The sequence below is a fragment of the Thunnus maccoyii genome, chromosome 8, assembly GCF_910596095.1.
Source record: "Thunnus maccoyii chromosome 8, fThuMac1.1, whole genome shotgun sequence".
Lineage (NCBI taxonomy): Eukaryota > Metazoa > Chordata > Actinopteri > Scombriformes > Scombridae > Thunnus > Thunnus maccoyii.
The window spans coordinates 21,154,606-21,172,775 of record NC_056540.1 but is presented as its reverse complement, the minus strand read 5'-3'; the positions used below and the strand labels follow the sequence as shown (position 1 = coordinate 21,172,775).

Here is an 18,170-nt window from a genome sequence, read left to right as displayed (position 1 = left end):
GAAGCAACCGGGCGGATGGACTACACTGCGCAAGCGCAGACCAAACGGTCGCGCGGACGATTTGAGTTTTGTTTGAATGGCTGAAGGCAGGGGCAGGAAAGCAGGGTGTTTTAAGGTTTAGCAATGTAGACATGGCAACGAAGTTAAACCTGTCGGAGTCGCTGGATTCGGACTCATCGTCTACAAACGACCAATCTGTGTCCAACCGGAGCAGCAACAGAGTCGCAGAAAAAGAGAGAAGGAAGAATGAGGCGGAGGACCCGTTTGTCCTGGCCCTGAAGTACTTCTCTGACGGTAGGACTCACAAAAACTTACTCACGCTAACGTTAGCAGACGGTCCTAAATGTTAAGCGGTTAAAAAATAAAAAAATCAGACAAAGCCAGGAACAACTTTTTATCCGAAAGAAATGCCTAACGTTACTTTTTTTTGGAGCTGTATTTAACGTTAAGTTACGTTAGCTCTCATTGCTCGATAAACTGCTAGTAAACGCTTAACGTTAGTTAGCTGAGTAACGTTAGCTCACAAACACGGTGATGAGACGGTCTAAAACGGAGCTTTGTACCCGTGCATCTATCTATCTACATATGCAGACAAATATTATTATTATTGTTGTTGTTACTAAAAGCTCGATATCAGGATCAACCCGTGGTTTTGTGACGTCATCAGCTGCCACTGTATGTGCAGACGGGTGACAAATAAAAGAAAACACCGGTCCAGGCCTGAATGCTTGACCCCTACAGTGAGGGGATCTGTTATGCTGTGGGGGTCATTTTGCTTTGCTTAGAGGGAAGGGTTTCTGCAAATCAACAGAAAGTTCTGAATCATCATCTTTATGCTATGATGACACATTTCTATCCTGATGGGAGTGGTCTCTTCCAGGATGACAATGCCCCCATCCAGAGGGCACAAGGGGTCACTGAATGGTTTGAAGTGAATCATATGCTATGGCCTTCACAGTCACCAAGATCTCAACCCAATTGAACACCTGTGGGAGATTTTGGACCAATGTGTTAGACAAAGCTCTCCACCACCATCATAAAAACACCAAATAAGTGAATATCTTTTGGAAGAATGATGTTCATCCCTCCAGTAGAGTTCAGAGACTTGTTGAATCAAAGCCAAGGTGCACTGAAGCTGTTCTGGCAGCATGTGGTGGCCCAACACCTTACTAAGACACTTTATGTTGTTTTTTAATTTAATTTTGTCATCCGTCTATATGTGTTGCTGGCCCATTCATATATGAGTGTGTGTGAGGTCGATGACTTTGCTTAGATTTTAGTTACATCTGAATGAGGTTATTTTACTGTAGGACCTGTAACTTACCTATGAATCAGAAAATGTGCAACTATCAATTTAAAATCATGAGTGCTGTCATATTGTCTCAGGAGCTGCTCTCTCTGAATAATAATAATAATACACTTGATTAATACAACATATTTCAAGACACAGTTACACAGCGCTTTACACTATGGCTGCAACTAATGATTATTTTCATTATCGATTTAATCTATCAATTATTTTCTCGATTAATTAATTAGTTGTTTGGTCCATAAAATTTTGAAAATCCCATGTTGACGTCCTCAAATGTCTTGATTTATCCACAACCCAAAGATATTCAGATTACTGTAACAGAACACTAAAGAAACTAGAAAATATTCACATTTGAAAAGCTGGAATCAGAGAAATTTTCTTTTAAATCAATCAATTATCAAAATAGCTGGCGATTACTTTGACAGTTGGTAACTAATTGATTAATCGTCGCAGCTCTACTTTACATGGTGGAACTATGATGATAACCTTTCAGGACTGAAATGCAGCAAATGAAATCAGACAATTAAAAAATAAAACAAAAGTAAAATGGAAGAAAAACATCCCCAAATTATTTAAGATAAAAGATATTAACACATAAGACAGTGTAATAAAACACCACTCTAGCATTAATAAAGGGCTTTTAAAAAAATATAAGTTTTAAAAATTATTTTATAAGATATTTCCAACTCTTCAAGCCTCAGATGCTCACGCAGGGAGTTCCAGAGCTGAGGGACGAGGGCTGCAACCAACGATTTTTTATGTTATCAATTAATCTGTCAATTATTTTCTCGATGAATCGATTAGTTGGTTGGTTTATAGAATATCAGAAAATGGTGAATGTTGGTGAAAAGGGTAGGCGCTTTCAAAAAATACTTGGCAGGTGATTGGATGAACCATCTCTCTATCACTGTCTTACCTGGCGAGGCAGCTGGATTTGAGATGCTGATTGGTCCGAACCACCGGACACAAGTAGATAAGTTGAAGCCTGACAAGATGGATTCTCACATGATCGTGTGATCTTGCAAATCCAGCTGCCTCGCAAGGTAATCAGAGAAGACTAAAGAACCCAGAAAATATTCACACTTTAGAGGCTGGAACCAGAGAATTGGACATTTTTTCTAAAAAAATGATTATTCAGTTATCAGAATTGTTGCTGATTAATGTTCTGTCGATTGACTAATCAACTAAATGTTGCAGCTCTTTAAGGGACCCTGCTTTACTGCATCCAACAGGCCTGTGAATTGTAGAAAGACCCCTGAAAGTGAAGGCTGATTAGACTCAGCTCCCAGCCAGTGGAGTCTAAATCCTTGCAGGGAACCAGCAGCAGAACAGAGGATGTTAAACCAAGATTTAGGAGCAGTTAGAAGCAGCCTGCCTGAGGATCTTAGGCTCTCTGGATAGTAGGAGCACCAGCAATTCAGCATTATAGTTGGGAGCTCTCAAATGTCTCTCATTTCAGTGAAGAAATGTCTCTTCTAGTATTTGTTCAAAGCTGAGCAGCCTCGTTTTGTACCAGCTGAAGGCATGGGATAAATGTTTGGCTTAAATACACTGAATTACACTAATCGAACCGTGATGATATAAAAGCATGCGTAACCTTCCTGAGATCAGATTTTTGAGATGCCCCACAGTTGATGAAACACGACTTTTATAATTTGTTTGTCAAACAAAGGTCATAGTCAATATAACACCAAGGTTTCCAGCTACAGGTTTGGCATTTGTAGGCAGGGCAGCAAGATGTTTTTGTTAAATTTGGATGGATTTTGGAGGATCAAAAAAAAAGATTTGATTTGTTTTCATCAAGCTGGAGAAAGTATAGGGACATCCAGCACTTTATTTCTGAGAGAGAAAAGATACTAAATTATAAAAGTTGCCCTCTACACTGGTTTTTAATGGTACATAAATTGTGTATCATTCACATAACAAGGGCACTGAATATTGTGATTATGTATATCATGTCGCAGTGGCAGCATGTATGTAAAGAACAAGTGGGGGTTAATGTGTTCATGTTCATCAAACGTGTATCTCAGGCTCTGGCGGGGTTTGGGGGGTTGTGAGCTCAAGGAAAGTCTGCGTCAAGCTTGCTCAGACTCAGATTTGTTCCAGAGCGTCACATGAGCAGAGTCACACTGCCAAACTAAAATGTATGTTGTTACAATAAATGGTTAAAATCTTGATGTGAGTATCCTGACTGAAATGATCAATTGAGTCAAATGCTCAGCTGAAATCAGGCAGAATCAAAATCAAACAGTCTCCAGCAGCAGCTGTAAGGGAAAGATTGTTTGATGCTTTGATAAGCCCAGTTTCTGTTCTACGACATGAACAGAAACCAGACTGATATTCTGATTATTTACAAAAGCTATTTTATAAATAAAAGCTATTTATAATGGATAAAATAGTAGAACCAACACTGGCATAACATCTAAAAGGACCTGAAACTTTTAGTTAGTCAGTTAAATCATGCTTGTGATTATGTTGCTTGTATCTAAGAACTCTGCCTCTTTCACAGCAACACGTGCATAGCTGAGTCTTAAAATGCAAAGTTACTAATCACTAATGTTGGTCTCAGTTAATCCTGATAACCAAAAGAGAGCCAGACTAAGTTGAACTTGATACAGGTCTTCTGCTCGTTTGCCGTCACTTGACCCAATATCACCATCATAGAAAAAACCCCTGAACTTGTTGATATTAGCGTTTTGTAGTATTTGTCAAGCTTTGCGAGTTATCAAACTTTTTCTTGCACACTCTGATGTGATGTCACCTCTCTCTAGTTGAAGCAGGTACTCCTTGGCAGGGCAATGATGATTTTGAGAGGAACCTGGTGCTGGTGGAGAAGGTGGCCTACAGTAGAGGACTGTCCCCAGAGGCCATCTCTATTATGTTGGAGTTTGCGATGAGCCTTCGCATGGGTAAGTCATCACAACAACTGGGCATTAAATTTGGCATTTCCAGTGCTAGGGTTGGTCCCTGATGTGTACGCCACTCCTATGACATCACAGTCTGAGCCGAGCAAGCGTGGACAGGTTGCCACTTTATCACAGGGCTAAAAGTAAAAGACAAATGTCAAACTTGTATTTGCATCCAAGTCAATTTAACAACAAAAAAAATCACCCAACCTCCCAGTCTTTTTTTCTGTGGGTGGAAACCAGAGAACCTACAGGAAGCCACGCAAACATGAGAGAACAATCTCCACACAGAAAGTCCCCCGCTGGCCGATGGGCTCAAACCGCCTCTCACAGTTAGGTGCCAGTGTTAACCACAGAGCCACTCTGCCAGAAATGCAATACCATCTGGTCCTTATGTTTTAGTGTTTTATTTGCACAGTTTAATTGACAAGAATACTGGAGCCAAACATTGCTTATGTAGTAGATATGGTGTAATGTGTTAGCAGTATGATGTGAGCACATATTTTTCACACAGTTTAAACAAATGGAAACAAGAATTATCTTGCAGTGTTTGTTGATGTCTGTATTTTTTACAGTCAGTCTTCCTTTAACTGATTTTGTTTCTGTGTTTTACTTCATTGTAGGGACGACTCCAGTTGTGCGTGTGCTCAAGTGTCTGATCCCTGCCACGGTGGTGCCACAAGAGGCCGTTGTTCGAGCAGTAGTTTGGCTGGGTATCGGCAAAATACCCATTACCACACAAGTAAGTGCAAATAATTGATTGCCTCTGGGCTCATGTAGAGTAGATTGCCACTTGTGTAAACATGAGAAAGTTTGCTATGTGATTGATGTTCAGAATTAGAAATAGTTACCTATTGTATCATATTGTATATATTTCATCATGTGTATTTACATGTATGTATAATTTCCAGATTCTTTTCATAAAATGGGTGTTGACCATTTTTGACATGATTGACGCAAAGGACCAACTCAGAGCTGTCTATGGCTTCATCTTCAGCTTTGTGACAGAGGAAAATCTGGTATGTGTAATAACTGTTTATTAATATGGGGTGGTATCAAATCAAATGTCTACTTATTCATTAATTATTCATTGACACCATTAGATTACAATTCTGTTTGTATTTCTGAGCTATTTTTGAAAAGACGTTCCCATTTGTCTATGGATACTTTGTCCTGCTAGAGACACAGACTTGACATCATAAATAACAGTTACTTTCTGCCTGAGTGGAAAGACAGATAATGTGGCTGAAGTGACAGCCTCATAACTAGGGAGCTGTTTCGTGGAGCAGGAAGTGAATTATCTGGATAACTACAATGTGCTGCTAAATCCAGAAATCCCCTCAAATCTAAAACTGAAAATTGACTGATAGCAAAGTCATCCAGACAACTGCTTGTTGAAACAAGCTCTACTCCTTTGTCAGCAGCACTTACTTGTTTCAGTTATTGTTTGTTGGCATGTGAATTATGGTCTTCTTACCAGTGCTATGAAATGACATTGTAATAATGTAATGTGATAAGTGACCCACTGAACAACTGTTGAGATGTGAAGTCATTATTATTTTTTGTCACATTGTTTCAGTGTCCTTACATCTGCCATCTGTTGTACCTTTTGACCAGAAAGGAAAGTGGTAAGTCTAACGTTATTACACCTGGGATATGATACACATTGTTGCTACTATTTCCAATATTTTCTTCATTATTTCCATTTTTAGTATTTGCAGCACTTTTCTGAACATTAATGACTGCTTCATTTGTTTCCTAATTGTAGTGCGAGTATTCAGAGTCAGAAAGCTACTGGATCTACAGTCTAAATTGGTAAGCATCCTGCCATTTATCAAGGCTATTAAATCATTTCTGTACTCAATAGGGAAATCTATTAACTGATAAATGGCAGGAGAGGTTTGTTTTCTACACTCTGTGCATAATTCCCATAAACAGTTACTCTTTCCATGCCATTTGTTATCATTGAATGCTGCATTGTTAGGAAACAACCATAAAAAAGGAAGATGTCAAAGATGTGTCATGCTGAGCATGTTGATATTCTTGTTTCTTCAGGGAAGGCAGCCATTCCTCCTGCATCTACTGTCACTTTACAGAGTTTTTTGCCCTGAACTTGTGACACTCTCCATTCCATCAAGAATGAGGGTTTGTACATCGAATGTATATACATATAAACATGCATATATATATATATATATATATATATATATATATATATATACATATATATATATATATATAATAACATATGACCATCATCCCAAAAACAGAGAAGGAATTGTATGTTTTCTGTTGTCTCACAGAGTGGGTTTAGGAACCACAATTCTCCTTGGAAATCAGCGTTGATTGCTGTCCAGAAGAGAAATGGCTCCCAAGTTGCCTCCAGCATCAGTCCGGCCGTCGCAATTAAAGATAAGACCAACTCTAGGAAAAGGGTATGGAAGTCTGCCGCTTTACTTCTCAGTTTGCATCGTGCTACAGTTAATGCTGTGGCTTGCCACTCCAGCATTCACTTGGAGGCTCCGAAGGTTTTCTCCAGAGGTGGTAATGTTATTGTCGCTCTTGGCTAGTTTGTTGTGCTAAATGTTGAAGTGTGATTGCAGACGGTGTCAGACGGTAATGCCAAATACCAGCTCTGTACAGTATATATTTGTAATTCATCTATTTTGACTTTATTTCCTTGTTTTACTGCTCTTTCTCAGAAACATTGGCAACTGGAAATGCCAGCAGTGAGTTCTGCAGTCAATAAAGAAGCTCAGACTGAGCCGTCCTCTAGCAGAAAGGTGGTCCCCCTGGTGCAGCTCCATTCCTTTGCTCAGCTGCTGGAAAATATGCACCGTGTAGAGGTAAATTCTCCTAGGACAAATTTCTGAATTTTACATCTGTGAGGTGCTGACACTGCGGCTGCCTCTTACCCTTTACTGTCTTCCTACCTCTGCCTTCACTCTGAGCCGTTAGTCCCAATTCATCTGGACTGGAAACGGATGGAATATCAAATAAACATTAAGCATGAAGATCATTAATCATTTATGCCGTTAGAATGCATAACCATTATCCATTTAAATTGTGATGTATCCTCACAGCCACAGGGTGGTGCTGTGTCACTGTTATATTGACTGTATATTGTATGAGGCTACTAACAACTTTGTCCTAGAGAAAACACAGCAGAGGTGGCCTGGGGCTGTAATTTGTTTATTAGATTAGAGCATAAACCAGTTTCACAAGTGCTCAGTTTGGCCTTTGTTTTAAAAACAGGCAACTGTTCGTTTTACAGATATCATTAGTGGTTTATCTAACATCTATAAGTAATGAAAGCAAAAGACCTGAGATGAGATGTCTGAGTAACGCTTTGGAAAAAGTCACAAAGCAAATTTGTATTTATTCATTTAAAGAGGCCTCTCCATAAATTTCTGTTTGCCCCTGCAGATTCAGTGACCCGATAAACTAATATAAGTCATTTTAAACAGCTTGGGGACTTTTATGCGTCATGCTACATAAATTCACCCCATTCACTGCCCACAAAGCCGACGTGAGCAATAAGGCCTCTGTATGGCGACAGCATCAACTGCGAGTACAGCCATGAAGCTCCACTTTGCGTTGTGTATAGAAAGACTGATGAGTACATTAATCGCCCTCATAAAACTATTCTCACACTGTTGCTGACAAAAGATCATTGATTATTTCTCTCATCACCAGCCCTCCTGTTGTCAAAGGCAGAGTGGCGCTTTCTCCGTTTAATGATACAGTTGCTCCATAATTATTGGAGAACCGAGCTGTGTCCATTCAGTCTGTCTTTCCCCTCATTCTAGATTATTTATTGTTCTGACAAAGTCTCCATATTGGGAGGCAGCTGTTCATACACAATGAGGGACTGTATAAACTAACTGGTGGGATGGAAGAAATGTCCCAGTGCTGGCTTTATGGGGATTACTGGATACTGAAGAATTAGCTCAGTAATGGAATGATGGCCCACTCAGCTCAGTGAAAAAAGACACAAGTATCAGTTGCTTGTTATTCTTTAGTAGGTAAACAGATTGATTTGAATCTGAGTTGGCAACTAATCACGCAGACCAGCTTTTTGATGTTTGAATTTGTGAGAATACTAACTCACTCACTGGCTCTCTCTTTTTTTTTTGAATGTATGAATATTTGATTGCATTATTTGTTATTTGTCATGTTATTGCATGTGTTTCTTCATTTTACCTCCACCAGCTGCCCGCTCAGATGGGCTCGCTGCTGGGCTCCAGTCTGGCACTGCAGTACCTGGATTGTGTACAGGATGAGTCTGCCCTCCTACGCCTCAACTTCTGGCTAGGCTATGCTCTTCATGAAGGTAAGGCAGACGGGGGAAAGCAACTGCTGAACTGCTGTGACATTTTCTTATGAGGAAGATATATTAAAAGCAAAACTGACCTTGAGTTGAACCCCCGACATGTTACCTAGTTGGTACATCAAAGGGATTCTCAAGGGTTTAAAAGAGACTGGAGGGGATCTCACTTTGTGAAGATGCAGTGAATCTTAAGTCTTGTGCTGTCCTCTTTTCTTGTTGACATTTTCACTCACTAAATACCCTGTTTGCTGTTTTTGTTAAGAATTTTTGTTCTGTAGCGATGGAGGAGCCTCCCAGAATTCAGAAGAGGCTCTGCAGTTTTTGGATAAGTTGATATCCGCTCACCACTTCCTCCAGGTGAGCCTCGCTCCTCTTGGCCCTGATAGCTACGTCTCTACCTCACACTTGTTGTTCACTGTTTTCCTGTATTCATCATCTTGCACCCACACACTCAGGCGACAGCTGCTGTGTCCTAATGAGTAAAAGCCACAGTCAAACATTGATTTCACATTCTTAATGTGTCACATTTTCTGCTCCAGGAGGGGTTTTCCAGTTCAGAAGCTTTTCTCTACAAGTTTCTCAATGTTTGGGACGGATCCCTCCTCTGCCCACAGATCCTTGGCCTGCTGAGCAACATTCCCGTTGTTCCCAGTTCCCGTGAGTTTTGCTTTCAAGTCAACCACTTTCATGGGCTGTCTTTCTCTCCCCAGTCAGAGTATACATACATACATACATACATACATACATACATACATACATGCAGTGGGGTCCAAAAGTCTGAGACCACATTGAAAATCTCTAATGTTTTTACATAAACCCCAAAATAATCAGAAAGTTTGAGGATTCAGAAACATTTAAAAACACAAGAAGTTATAACATGTAATATTTAAGATTCTGCACTATTTCTAGGTGAGCAATCAAATTTAAGCAAGTCTGTGGCTTTGACCAACTTAACTCCTTTGTACAAAAGGTCAGATTTCCTTGAGTTGTATCCCGTCCATTGAAGCATGCCAGCTAGTCGGGAAAAAAAATAGCCGGTGAGGGGGGTCCGGGAGGATGCTGCCGCCGCCCCCCAGAAAAATTTTGTCTGTAAAAGCCTTAATTTGGTGGCCTCTTGCACATTCTAATGCCACTATTCCATCATATTCACTGATTTTAATTATTGCATATTTTAATGAGTTTGCCTACCCAGTTGTAAACATTCAGTGAATTATTGTTAATTAAGGAGAATTAGGCTTCTTGTGTGTTTTCGCCCACACAGTCTGTAAATAGCTATTAATATTTAAAACCACCCCAATCCCTGACTGATCAGAACTTTTGTAACTAAGAATCATTAGACCTTATTTTTTATTTTTTATTTATTTATTGACACCTACACTGTAAGGTTTATCAAGCCATGCCACAATAATGGTTAATGTATTGTTTTAGTAGAAAATAAATGCACTCTTATTCAACGAAAATAAACAAGGTTATTTTAAGGGGGAACATGTTTTTAATCCCATGTCTTATTTAGTGTATGTATTGGTTTTAAATTAAATTATTTATAAAATAAACATATGCCAAAAATAAATCTAAAATAACAAAACATGAATTACTTTACTCAAATCAAGTGAATCTACTGAATCAACTCAACTTCTAGTCATCTTCGTCTTCATTTTCATCTTCACTATCATCCTGAGTCTGAGGCCGAGGCATAGCCTACATTTTCCTCAAATGACACAGGCCTGTTACTTTGACAACAGTGCTTGTTTTAATGTGTGTGTGCAATGTGTCTTAGGGATGGCTCAACATGCAGCCAGAGCTCACCTGTTGTAAATATGGCTGTGCCTCAAGTTTATTCTAAGCGAAGAGGCTCTTTCTCAGTGTCAAATCATGGTTAGACTAAAGGTTTTTAGGGGGCATTGCATGGAACTCTAAAATGCTTTGCAGAAACTGGATCAGTTGTATCCAGAGCACGATCAGGCAGACAAAAAAAATGACCACACCATCAGAGGATCAATACATCAAGCTTAGTTCCCTGAGAGATAGAAAAGCAACTTCATCACAGAAATAGAATTTGCTAAATAAAGAACGCAAGACTCCAATCAGCCAAAGTACTGTCAAAAGAAAGCTGTGTTGTAGTGGTCTCAGAGGACAAGTAGCAGTTTCTAAACCACTTCTCAGGAACAGAAACAAGGCCAGACGCTTGGGGTGGGCAAAGAAGTACCAGCATTTCACAGTGGATGACTGGAGAAAATGGCAGTAACAGAAGGGTGTTATATAAGGAGACGAACAGGAGAGAAAATGATACAGCAGTGTATCAAGCTCACAGTGAAACATGGTGGTGGGAATATTCAAGCCTGAGGGTGTTTTGCCGACTCTTGAGTTGGACACCTGCACCGAACTGACTCCACCCTGACCGAGGAGAAGTACTACTCCGTTCTTCACAGACATGTTATACCCTCTGGTTTGCATCTTTGTGGAGAAAGACTCATACTGCAGCAGGAAAATGACCCCAAGTACACCTCAAAGCTTTGCAAGAACTACTTGAAGACCAAGGAGTCCTGACTGTCATGGAGTTTCCCCCACAGTCACCTGACCTTAAACGCCATCGAACATTTATGGGGACACTTGAAAACTGAGAAAGTGGATCATTCTGTGACATCACAAGAGGCTCTTTGGAACATTGTCAAATCCTGCTGGGATAACAGGCGTCATCAGGTTTCGCACAAACTTGTGGAGTCCATGTCAGCTCGAGTGCATGCTGTCATTGAAGCAAAAGGGGGACAAACCAAATACTAGGAAATTCTGAAGTTCATGGACATTTTTCAAAGATTCAACATTTCATGCCAGTTGTTAGGCTGATATTATCATTTGTAATGAAAGAATTAGTATTACATTTGAAACAAATGCAAAATAGAAGCATCTTGACTAGTGGTCTCAGACTTTTGGACCCCACTGTAGATGCTTTCCTTCCCAACCTTCCTCTCCCCTTAAATAAAAAGGCAGCCATGTTCCTGTGTTAGCAAGTCTTGCCATATTCTGCCATGTCCTTGTGACTGTTTGTATTGTGGTGCATTGAATTAAGTACCTGGTTCAACTGTAATCTTCTGTCTCCCCCCCTTCAGAAATCGGACGGCTTCTGTTCGAGCCCCTCATGCAGCTCTTCTTCATATCCTCGCCCTATTTCAAGGTAGGATTTCTCTCTGACACATAGGTAAAACCAGCTCAGTACTGCTCTCACTACAGTATTTGGATCAGAGAGCCACCTGAAAGTAAATTAATAGTGTTTGTCTCGTATTTATAAAGCACTGTAGTCTGATGTGTTCAAACTATGCTCAGCCCCTCTCTGCTTGTGTTTGTGTGTCACTAGTGCGGATTAATGGAGTGCCTAAACAATATGCTGTTGAAGTGGCTAACCTGGCACTCAGTGTACGCTCTGGAGGACGATTTGGACATCAGCCTCAACAGCCACACTTCCATGTGAGTCTCACTTGTGCTTCCTGCTTCCTGCCACTTGTTCATGTCTTGAGCATAAACAAGCAGTAGGACTGAAACATTTTGTGAAATGACTTGAGAGCATAGAAAAAGTCCTTCTTACACCTAATCACTTCCTACAGAAGTAATAAAAGTTTTACGGTGTTGCCTCAGATTTTATTTACTGCGGCTTAGAGGTATGAAAACAACTAATTCTCTGGAAATGATGTAGACATCACAGGTGTCCCAGATGACTTACCTATTTTTCTAAAGATGAGGCTCAGTAAGTTATTTTTAAGTCAAGCCTATTAGTGCAACATTTTTGGACTTAAAAGAAAAATCGTTCATCTTTTGGGTTGAATCTTGACTGAAATCACAGTTTGGTCTGTACTGCAGCTTTTTACCTTTTTATTTTGAGCATTTGATTATCCACCATCAACAGAATCAACTAATGCAGAAGTGTGTATCGAAGAGCTGGGCAATATATTGATATTATACCACGATATGAGACTAGACATCATCTTAGATTTTGGATATTGTGATATGGCATAAGTGTTGTTTTAAAGGCTGCATTACAATAAAGTGATGTAATTTTATGAACTTACCAGACTGTTCTAGCTGTTCTATTATTTGCCTTTTACCCACATAGTCCACATTACTGATGGTTATTTGTCAAAAATCTGATTGTGTGTAGTCATCCCTACAATATTGTCACAATATTGAGGTATTTAGTCATAAATATTGTGATATTTGATTTTGTCCGTGTTCCCCAGCCCTAATGTATTGATGTGTCACCTCCTTTGGTTTTGAGACCTCGAATGTGTCCAATCATTAAATAAAAGTTGTATGGAGATCAAAACTACTCTAATGCCCAGTTAAATGATTTTCTAGCTTCCAATATTTTGACTGGAGTGTCATTTATGTTTAAATAGCAGGTTTCACAAGTATCGAGTCCTCACATTTATAATCCCGCTATAAACGATCCGATAAGTGGTGAGATCCATTTTTATTCACTGCCATTTCCAAACTCACCTCTGGTATTTATGGAGAGAGCTACTCAGAGATCAGATGTAGAAATAATTGATTGTTAGTTGTGTTTGCGTTCACTTTTCCTAACATTAGTCTTGGTTTTGTGTTTGTTTTTGTATTGTAATGAACTGCCACTCTGGCTGATTTGGGTGTTTTTCATCTGTGGTGTCGGAGACCTGAGTCACTAAAAGAGAAATTGTCCATGGGTGAATCAGCTGACTGGTGGTTCATTTAAGTGCTAATATTCTTGTTGGTGTGTGTGTGTGTCTGACTCTCTGTTCTGCTGTCTGTCCCAGAAACATGACTCTGTCAGGGTTCAAGGATTCTGTGATGGAGCTGGTGCACTTTGTGGGTCGTCTGGCCACCATAGGCCTTCAGCTTGAAGGCTGTCACTCCCTCCTACTCAACTTCATCCTTGACTTCTATGAGACGGTAAATGAGCTATTGCTGGAGAGTCAATCTGCTTTGTGACTCTCACAGGCCAGAAGCAGTCTGTGCTTCAGCGTAATATAACGGATCTACTCACAAATGTGTTTTGCCTGTTGTTACTTCTCTTGGATGTTTGAACTTCAGTGTGCTTGAATGATGGATGTGCAGAGCTCGGAGGCTGTTTTCAAATTAATCTGCTGAGGTTTCACTGTTCTCACCTCAAATCTGAATTTAAGGCGTGTACCTACAAGCATAATTTTGTGACATCACAACTAATTTAGAAGCCACTCATGGTCCAGTATGCAGCTTACTCAAGTTTGATATGGAAATTTGAAGCCTCCAGTGCACATACAGAGAATGGACCTTATAGTTAAATAGTACACAAGTAAATCTTGTGTTCAACAGTTAAACTAAATGAAAAATATCTGCCTTTTCATAGATTCTTAAGAATTTGTAAAAAGTTAATCTAACTTTTTTGTAGAAAAACCACATCAGACAGAAATGATTATATCAAGCAGAGTCTTAAGAGATGCCTGTAGTGAATCTTTAACCATGAAACGTTTACTGGCCAAGACGGCACCACCACATAGAATAAAATATGAAGAGAATAATCAAGGATCGTGTAACAGATAAGATCCAAATGATAATGTAAGATGGATAAAATAACAGCAATAGATATACCATAAGTAATATAAAAAATGATATGCAATAGATTAATAACCCTTAAAAATAACTACATAAAGTGGAAAAATCCAACTGATTATCACAACAGTATGCACATTAGGCACAGAAAGAAAATGTGTTTTTGAAGCATAATCAGTTGTCCCTTGCCTTATCTGGAACAACAAAACTGCATGAATGCAATGGTGGGATGCCAAGAATAGATTTATAGATCAATGTGTAGTAGCGTCTAACAAAGCAGCCATAATGAAAGCTTCAGCAGTGACATATACTGTATGTAGAAAAGTCTTTTCACGCTTTACTCTCTGTGGGGGGGGGGGGAATATTTCTCTCCTCCATCAGGTGTGTGACATGTTTCTCAAGTATGGGCTCCCGCTCATAGTGATGCCCCCACCTGGAGTGTTTTACCCAGCCCTGTTTGCCACTGACCCCGTCAGCGTGGACAGACTGGCTTACATCATGTACAGGTAAGGACTCTTCATCTCTGTGCTGCAGCCGGCCATGAGCCTGCCTATCTCAACGCATACGCTAGCAAATACACTTAATGTAGAATGTCACATACTTATGTATATTTGATGAGGGAACAGAACTGGAATCAAATGGCTTCATTGCACTTACATGTTAATATATGATTTATGATAATGAGAGGCTAAGAGGCAATATACTTAAGCCCTCCTCTCCTTTTTATGCTGTATTCGAGCTTCATTTATAACTCCGGGCTTTAATAGCACAAATCCTTTCAGTGTCGGCTAATTGACTACACCCCGGGGTTCTGAAATAATTTTACCAAAGCTAAGCGTAAAAATGCCCTGGCAAAAGGAAAATTGGAATGTAATTGCATGATTTTTTTCCTTTTTTGACAGACCATAGAGGACGAGTTGTTTTCCAAGTAATTTCTGATCACAGATGTCACTGGTCTTTCAATCTTTCTTTCTCTGTCAGGTACAAGGTGAACTTGACATCAGCCAAGAGTCAAGAAAAACTCACAGAGGTAAAAACACACTTCTTTTTTCTCTTTTCTCTTGGTATCCACAAGTGCAGCAATATATATATATATTAGCAGCTGGTTTTATTTATGTACATTATTATTATGAATGACAGTGTAGCAGTGTAGCAAGGTCCCTATGAACAATAGTGGGCAGTAATCGAAAATGTATTATGTATGTGTTGATTTAACAGTAATCTTGATATATGATATGTATTTCCTGTCGTCATTGCTTTTACGTTTTAGGTAGGTAGTTTTTGTACATTTTACATCTTATTTCAGCTCTTTAGGAAACCTCAAGTATCTACGTACAGCTGATAACCTTTAAACCCTCTCAGATGAGCAGTTAAAAGTGTTGTCGATTTTAATACATCTGCCACTGCGAGCTGTGAATTTACAAGAACATGTCAGGCAGCCGCTATGCTCCCCTGAAAATGTCACTGGCGCTGTTTATTAAGAAAAATGGACTTGGTAGGTGGCATGCAAATTAATCAGCCCAACAAACATCAGCGAAATTCTGAAGATGTGGAGAGTTTAGCTGAACTCTTTCTCGTTTCTTTCTTTCTTTCTTTCTTTATCTTTTTCCCTTCTATTCTGTTTTCCAGCAGGCCTTTCACATCAGCCGCCAGACTTTCCGTGAATTCAACAACTACGCTGTCGTCATGGTCAACTGCTTGTGGAACTCCAAAATGATTCATCCAGGCACGGGTGTACAGCTGGGAGAGGAGCTGCTGCTCAAGAGCAACGTACCGCAATACTGGACGAGCTTCGACCTCATCCACCACCCGGCCTTCATGAACTACGCTGTCGACTTTCACCGAAGGGTGAGTGTGTTCCGTTTACGATGTAGTGATTTGTTTCACCAGGATATCATTGTTGTATGTTAAACAAAACCTCTTCTGAGGCTTATGTATGTTTTCAATCTGGTATGTAGCCAGTCGGTACCGTTTGGTTAATAGACTCAGAGGCAAGACAAGGAGACAAATGTGGTATTAATGTATCTTTCATACAAGATGCATTAATACAGAAGGACATTTTATTATTAATAGGTGCTGCATGAGCCGTGGTTTTCATCATAGTTAATAATACAAGTACCTTTTTTTGGTTCTGTCCAACTGCAACATCCAGCAGTGATCTTCAGAGATTTAACAGAGCGGGCTGACAATGAATATTAATGTTCTCTCTTTATCAGTGTTGGCCGGGGAGAAAGGACATGGACCTCAATTCCATAAAGGTACGAGGGATCTCCTTTTCATTTCTGCATTCATTATAGACTTCACATATAGTTTGAGGTGTGTCACTCACTGATCTCCCTTTGATCATGGAAATCTTCAGATGTCTTAGATGTAACTCTGTGTGTTTCAGCATTCCAAGCCATGGGGCTGGTACCTGGAGTATCTGTTCACTCAGGGCTACGATGGCCTTAAACAGTTTGTTCAGAGCAACATCAGCCGGCAGCTGACAGCAGGTGACGGTCAGGGCGACAACCTGTCCACACACCAGAGGTAGATGCTCATCTCAGCGGGGAGAGGAAAAAAACAACCGCCTGCATCAAACCATTTTTTTTAAAAGACTTGTAAATATTTCATCTCTTCTTACCTTCATCTTCAAGCGAGCTACTTGCCAGCGATCTGAGTATCTTTTTATGTATATAGATTTATTTGTGTTTGTGTATTTTATAGTATTGTCCATTCAGACCATAATACCCTGGCGGCTACTTGCCGGAAGCAGTGCTGGTAGCAGGATCCAGGTCAATGAATACATGTTTAACAAGGGAAGATGACATGTTTGTTGCAAAAAAAAGTGACAAAAACTGAAAAGAAAGCATCTGAACTCACTGATCTATGAGGTCAGAGAGAGGTGCTCAAAAATCTTTGAATTACACACAGAAATAAAGCGTTTTACCACTCATAAACTACATATTTAACAGAATAGTAACAGATGTGTAAATTGTTCTCTTTCAGTGTTTTTTTTTCTCTTTTTTTGCAACACAAAACACAACCTTGTTTTGTTCAATATCTACTCACTAACATGGAGCCAGCTACTACACTGTAAATGCGTTTTTTTTTAGCTCATATATGTTTTTGTTGTCATATTCTTGTACAGCTTCTCTCCCAGGACTCTTGCACATATGAGTGTAGGACTTTCACTTTGGAAGCAAATAAAAATCAAATTGTTGTGTTTTACAGCACTATATCGAAGTACCTGACAGTTTACAGGACACACATTAAAGTGTCTGGAGCTTTCGGCGTAATGTCAACCTGAATTTTGTCTCCATCACTTGGCATCAATCTGTTCTATGGATAAGTGTCCATATGTATTGCAGTCAGTGGACCTACCATCTGGAAAACAGCATTTTGCTTTAATTGAAGGACCCATCTGGATGGTTAACAGGCCCCTGGCTCCTCGGATACTCTTGAAAATGTTGGATGAAATCACAGCATGCCAGACATTCAGAGATCAGCTTCCTCCGAGATGTTACTATCAAGACCCAGAACATGACACATGACTTGAATTGTGGTCGTGTTTTTATATTGTCCAGATTTCTTCATTTCTTTGTAAATAAGAAGCAACACGGATGACATAAATTGATGTTTCCCAAAGTGGTATTCAGGGACTCCACGTACCCAGAATCTTAGCTCTACAACAAATGATTATTTTCATCATTGATTAATATATCTACTATTTTTTGTCAAAAAATTGTGAGAAATGGCCACTGCAAGTTTCCACAGCCCAAGGTCACGTCTTCAAATGTTTTTTGTCCAACCAACAGTCCAAAACCCAAAGATATTCAATTTAAAATGATACGAAACACAGAAAATGTTTTCAAATGTGAAAAAGATTTAAAGCTTTTGTTGATCAACTAATCTATTACTTGACTAATTGTTCCGGCTCGACACTATTTGTAACCCTGAGAGAAGGTATGTCTGTGTTTCAGGTCAAGTATTTCCAGTATTACCTTGGTTTATAGCTTACATAACTTTCATATGACTTATTAATGCTTCATATTTTGGGATGTGTTCATAAGGATGGGGAGCACTC

At 39.6% G+C, this 18,170-nt stretch overlaps 1 protein-coding gene across 1 annotated transcript; it reads left to right on the top strand.

Annotated features, from left to right (window-relative positions):
• The first annotated feature begins 46 nt into the window (after positions 1-46).
• cenpi (centromere protein I) lies at positions 47-17,316 on the top strand. The gene is made up of 20 exons (XM_042417940.1): positions 47-294; positions 4,084-4,221; positions 4,842-4,960; positions 5,130-5,237; positions 5,798-5,846; positions 5,987-6,033; positions 6,274-6,363; positions 6,522-6,653; positions 6,921-7,064; positions 8,431-8,551; positions 8,811-8,905; positions 9,088-9,205; positions 11,656-11,720; positions 11,901-12,010; positions 13,330-13,465; positions 14,486-14,610; positions 15,086-15,134; positions 15,734-15,952; positions 16,321-16,362; positions 16,494-17,316. Exons 1-20 carry the CDS (start codon positions 132-134, stop codon positions 16,635-16,637), a joined length of 2,214 nt encoding a protein of 737 aa, XP_042273874.1. The 5' UTR covers positions 47-131; the 3' UTR covers positions 16,638-17,316.
• The last annotated feature ends 854 nt before the right edge of the window (positions 17,317-18,170 follow it).

Excerpts from the sequence above, each read along its gene's own strand:
- cenpi (XM_042417940.1), top strand. The coding sequence starts at position 132 with ATGGCAACGAAGTTAAACCTGTCGGAGTCGCTGGATTCGGACTCATCG. Across the intron at positions 4,961-5,129 it reads AAATACCCATTACCACACAA|ATTCTTTTCATAAAATGGGT; the intron begins GTAAGTGCAAAT and ends TATAATTTCCAG. Across the intron at positions 5,847-5,986 it reads TTTGACCAGAAAGGAAAGTG|TGCGAGTATTCAGAGTCAGA; the intron begins GTAAGTCTAACG and ends TCCTAATTGTAG.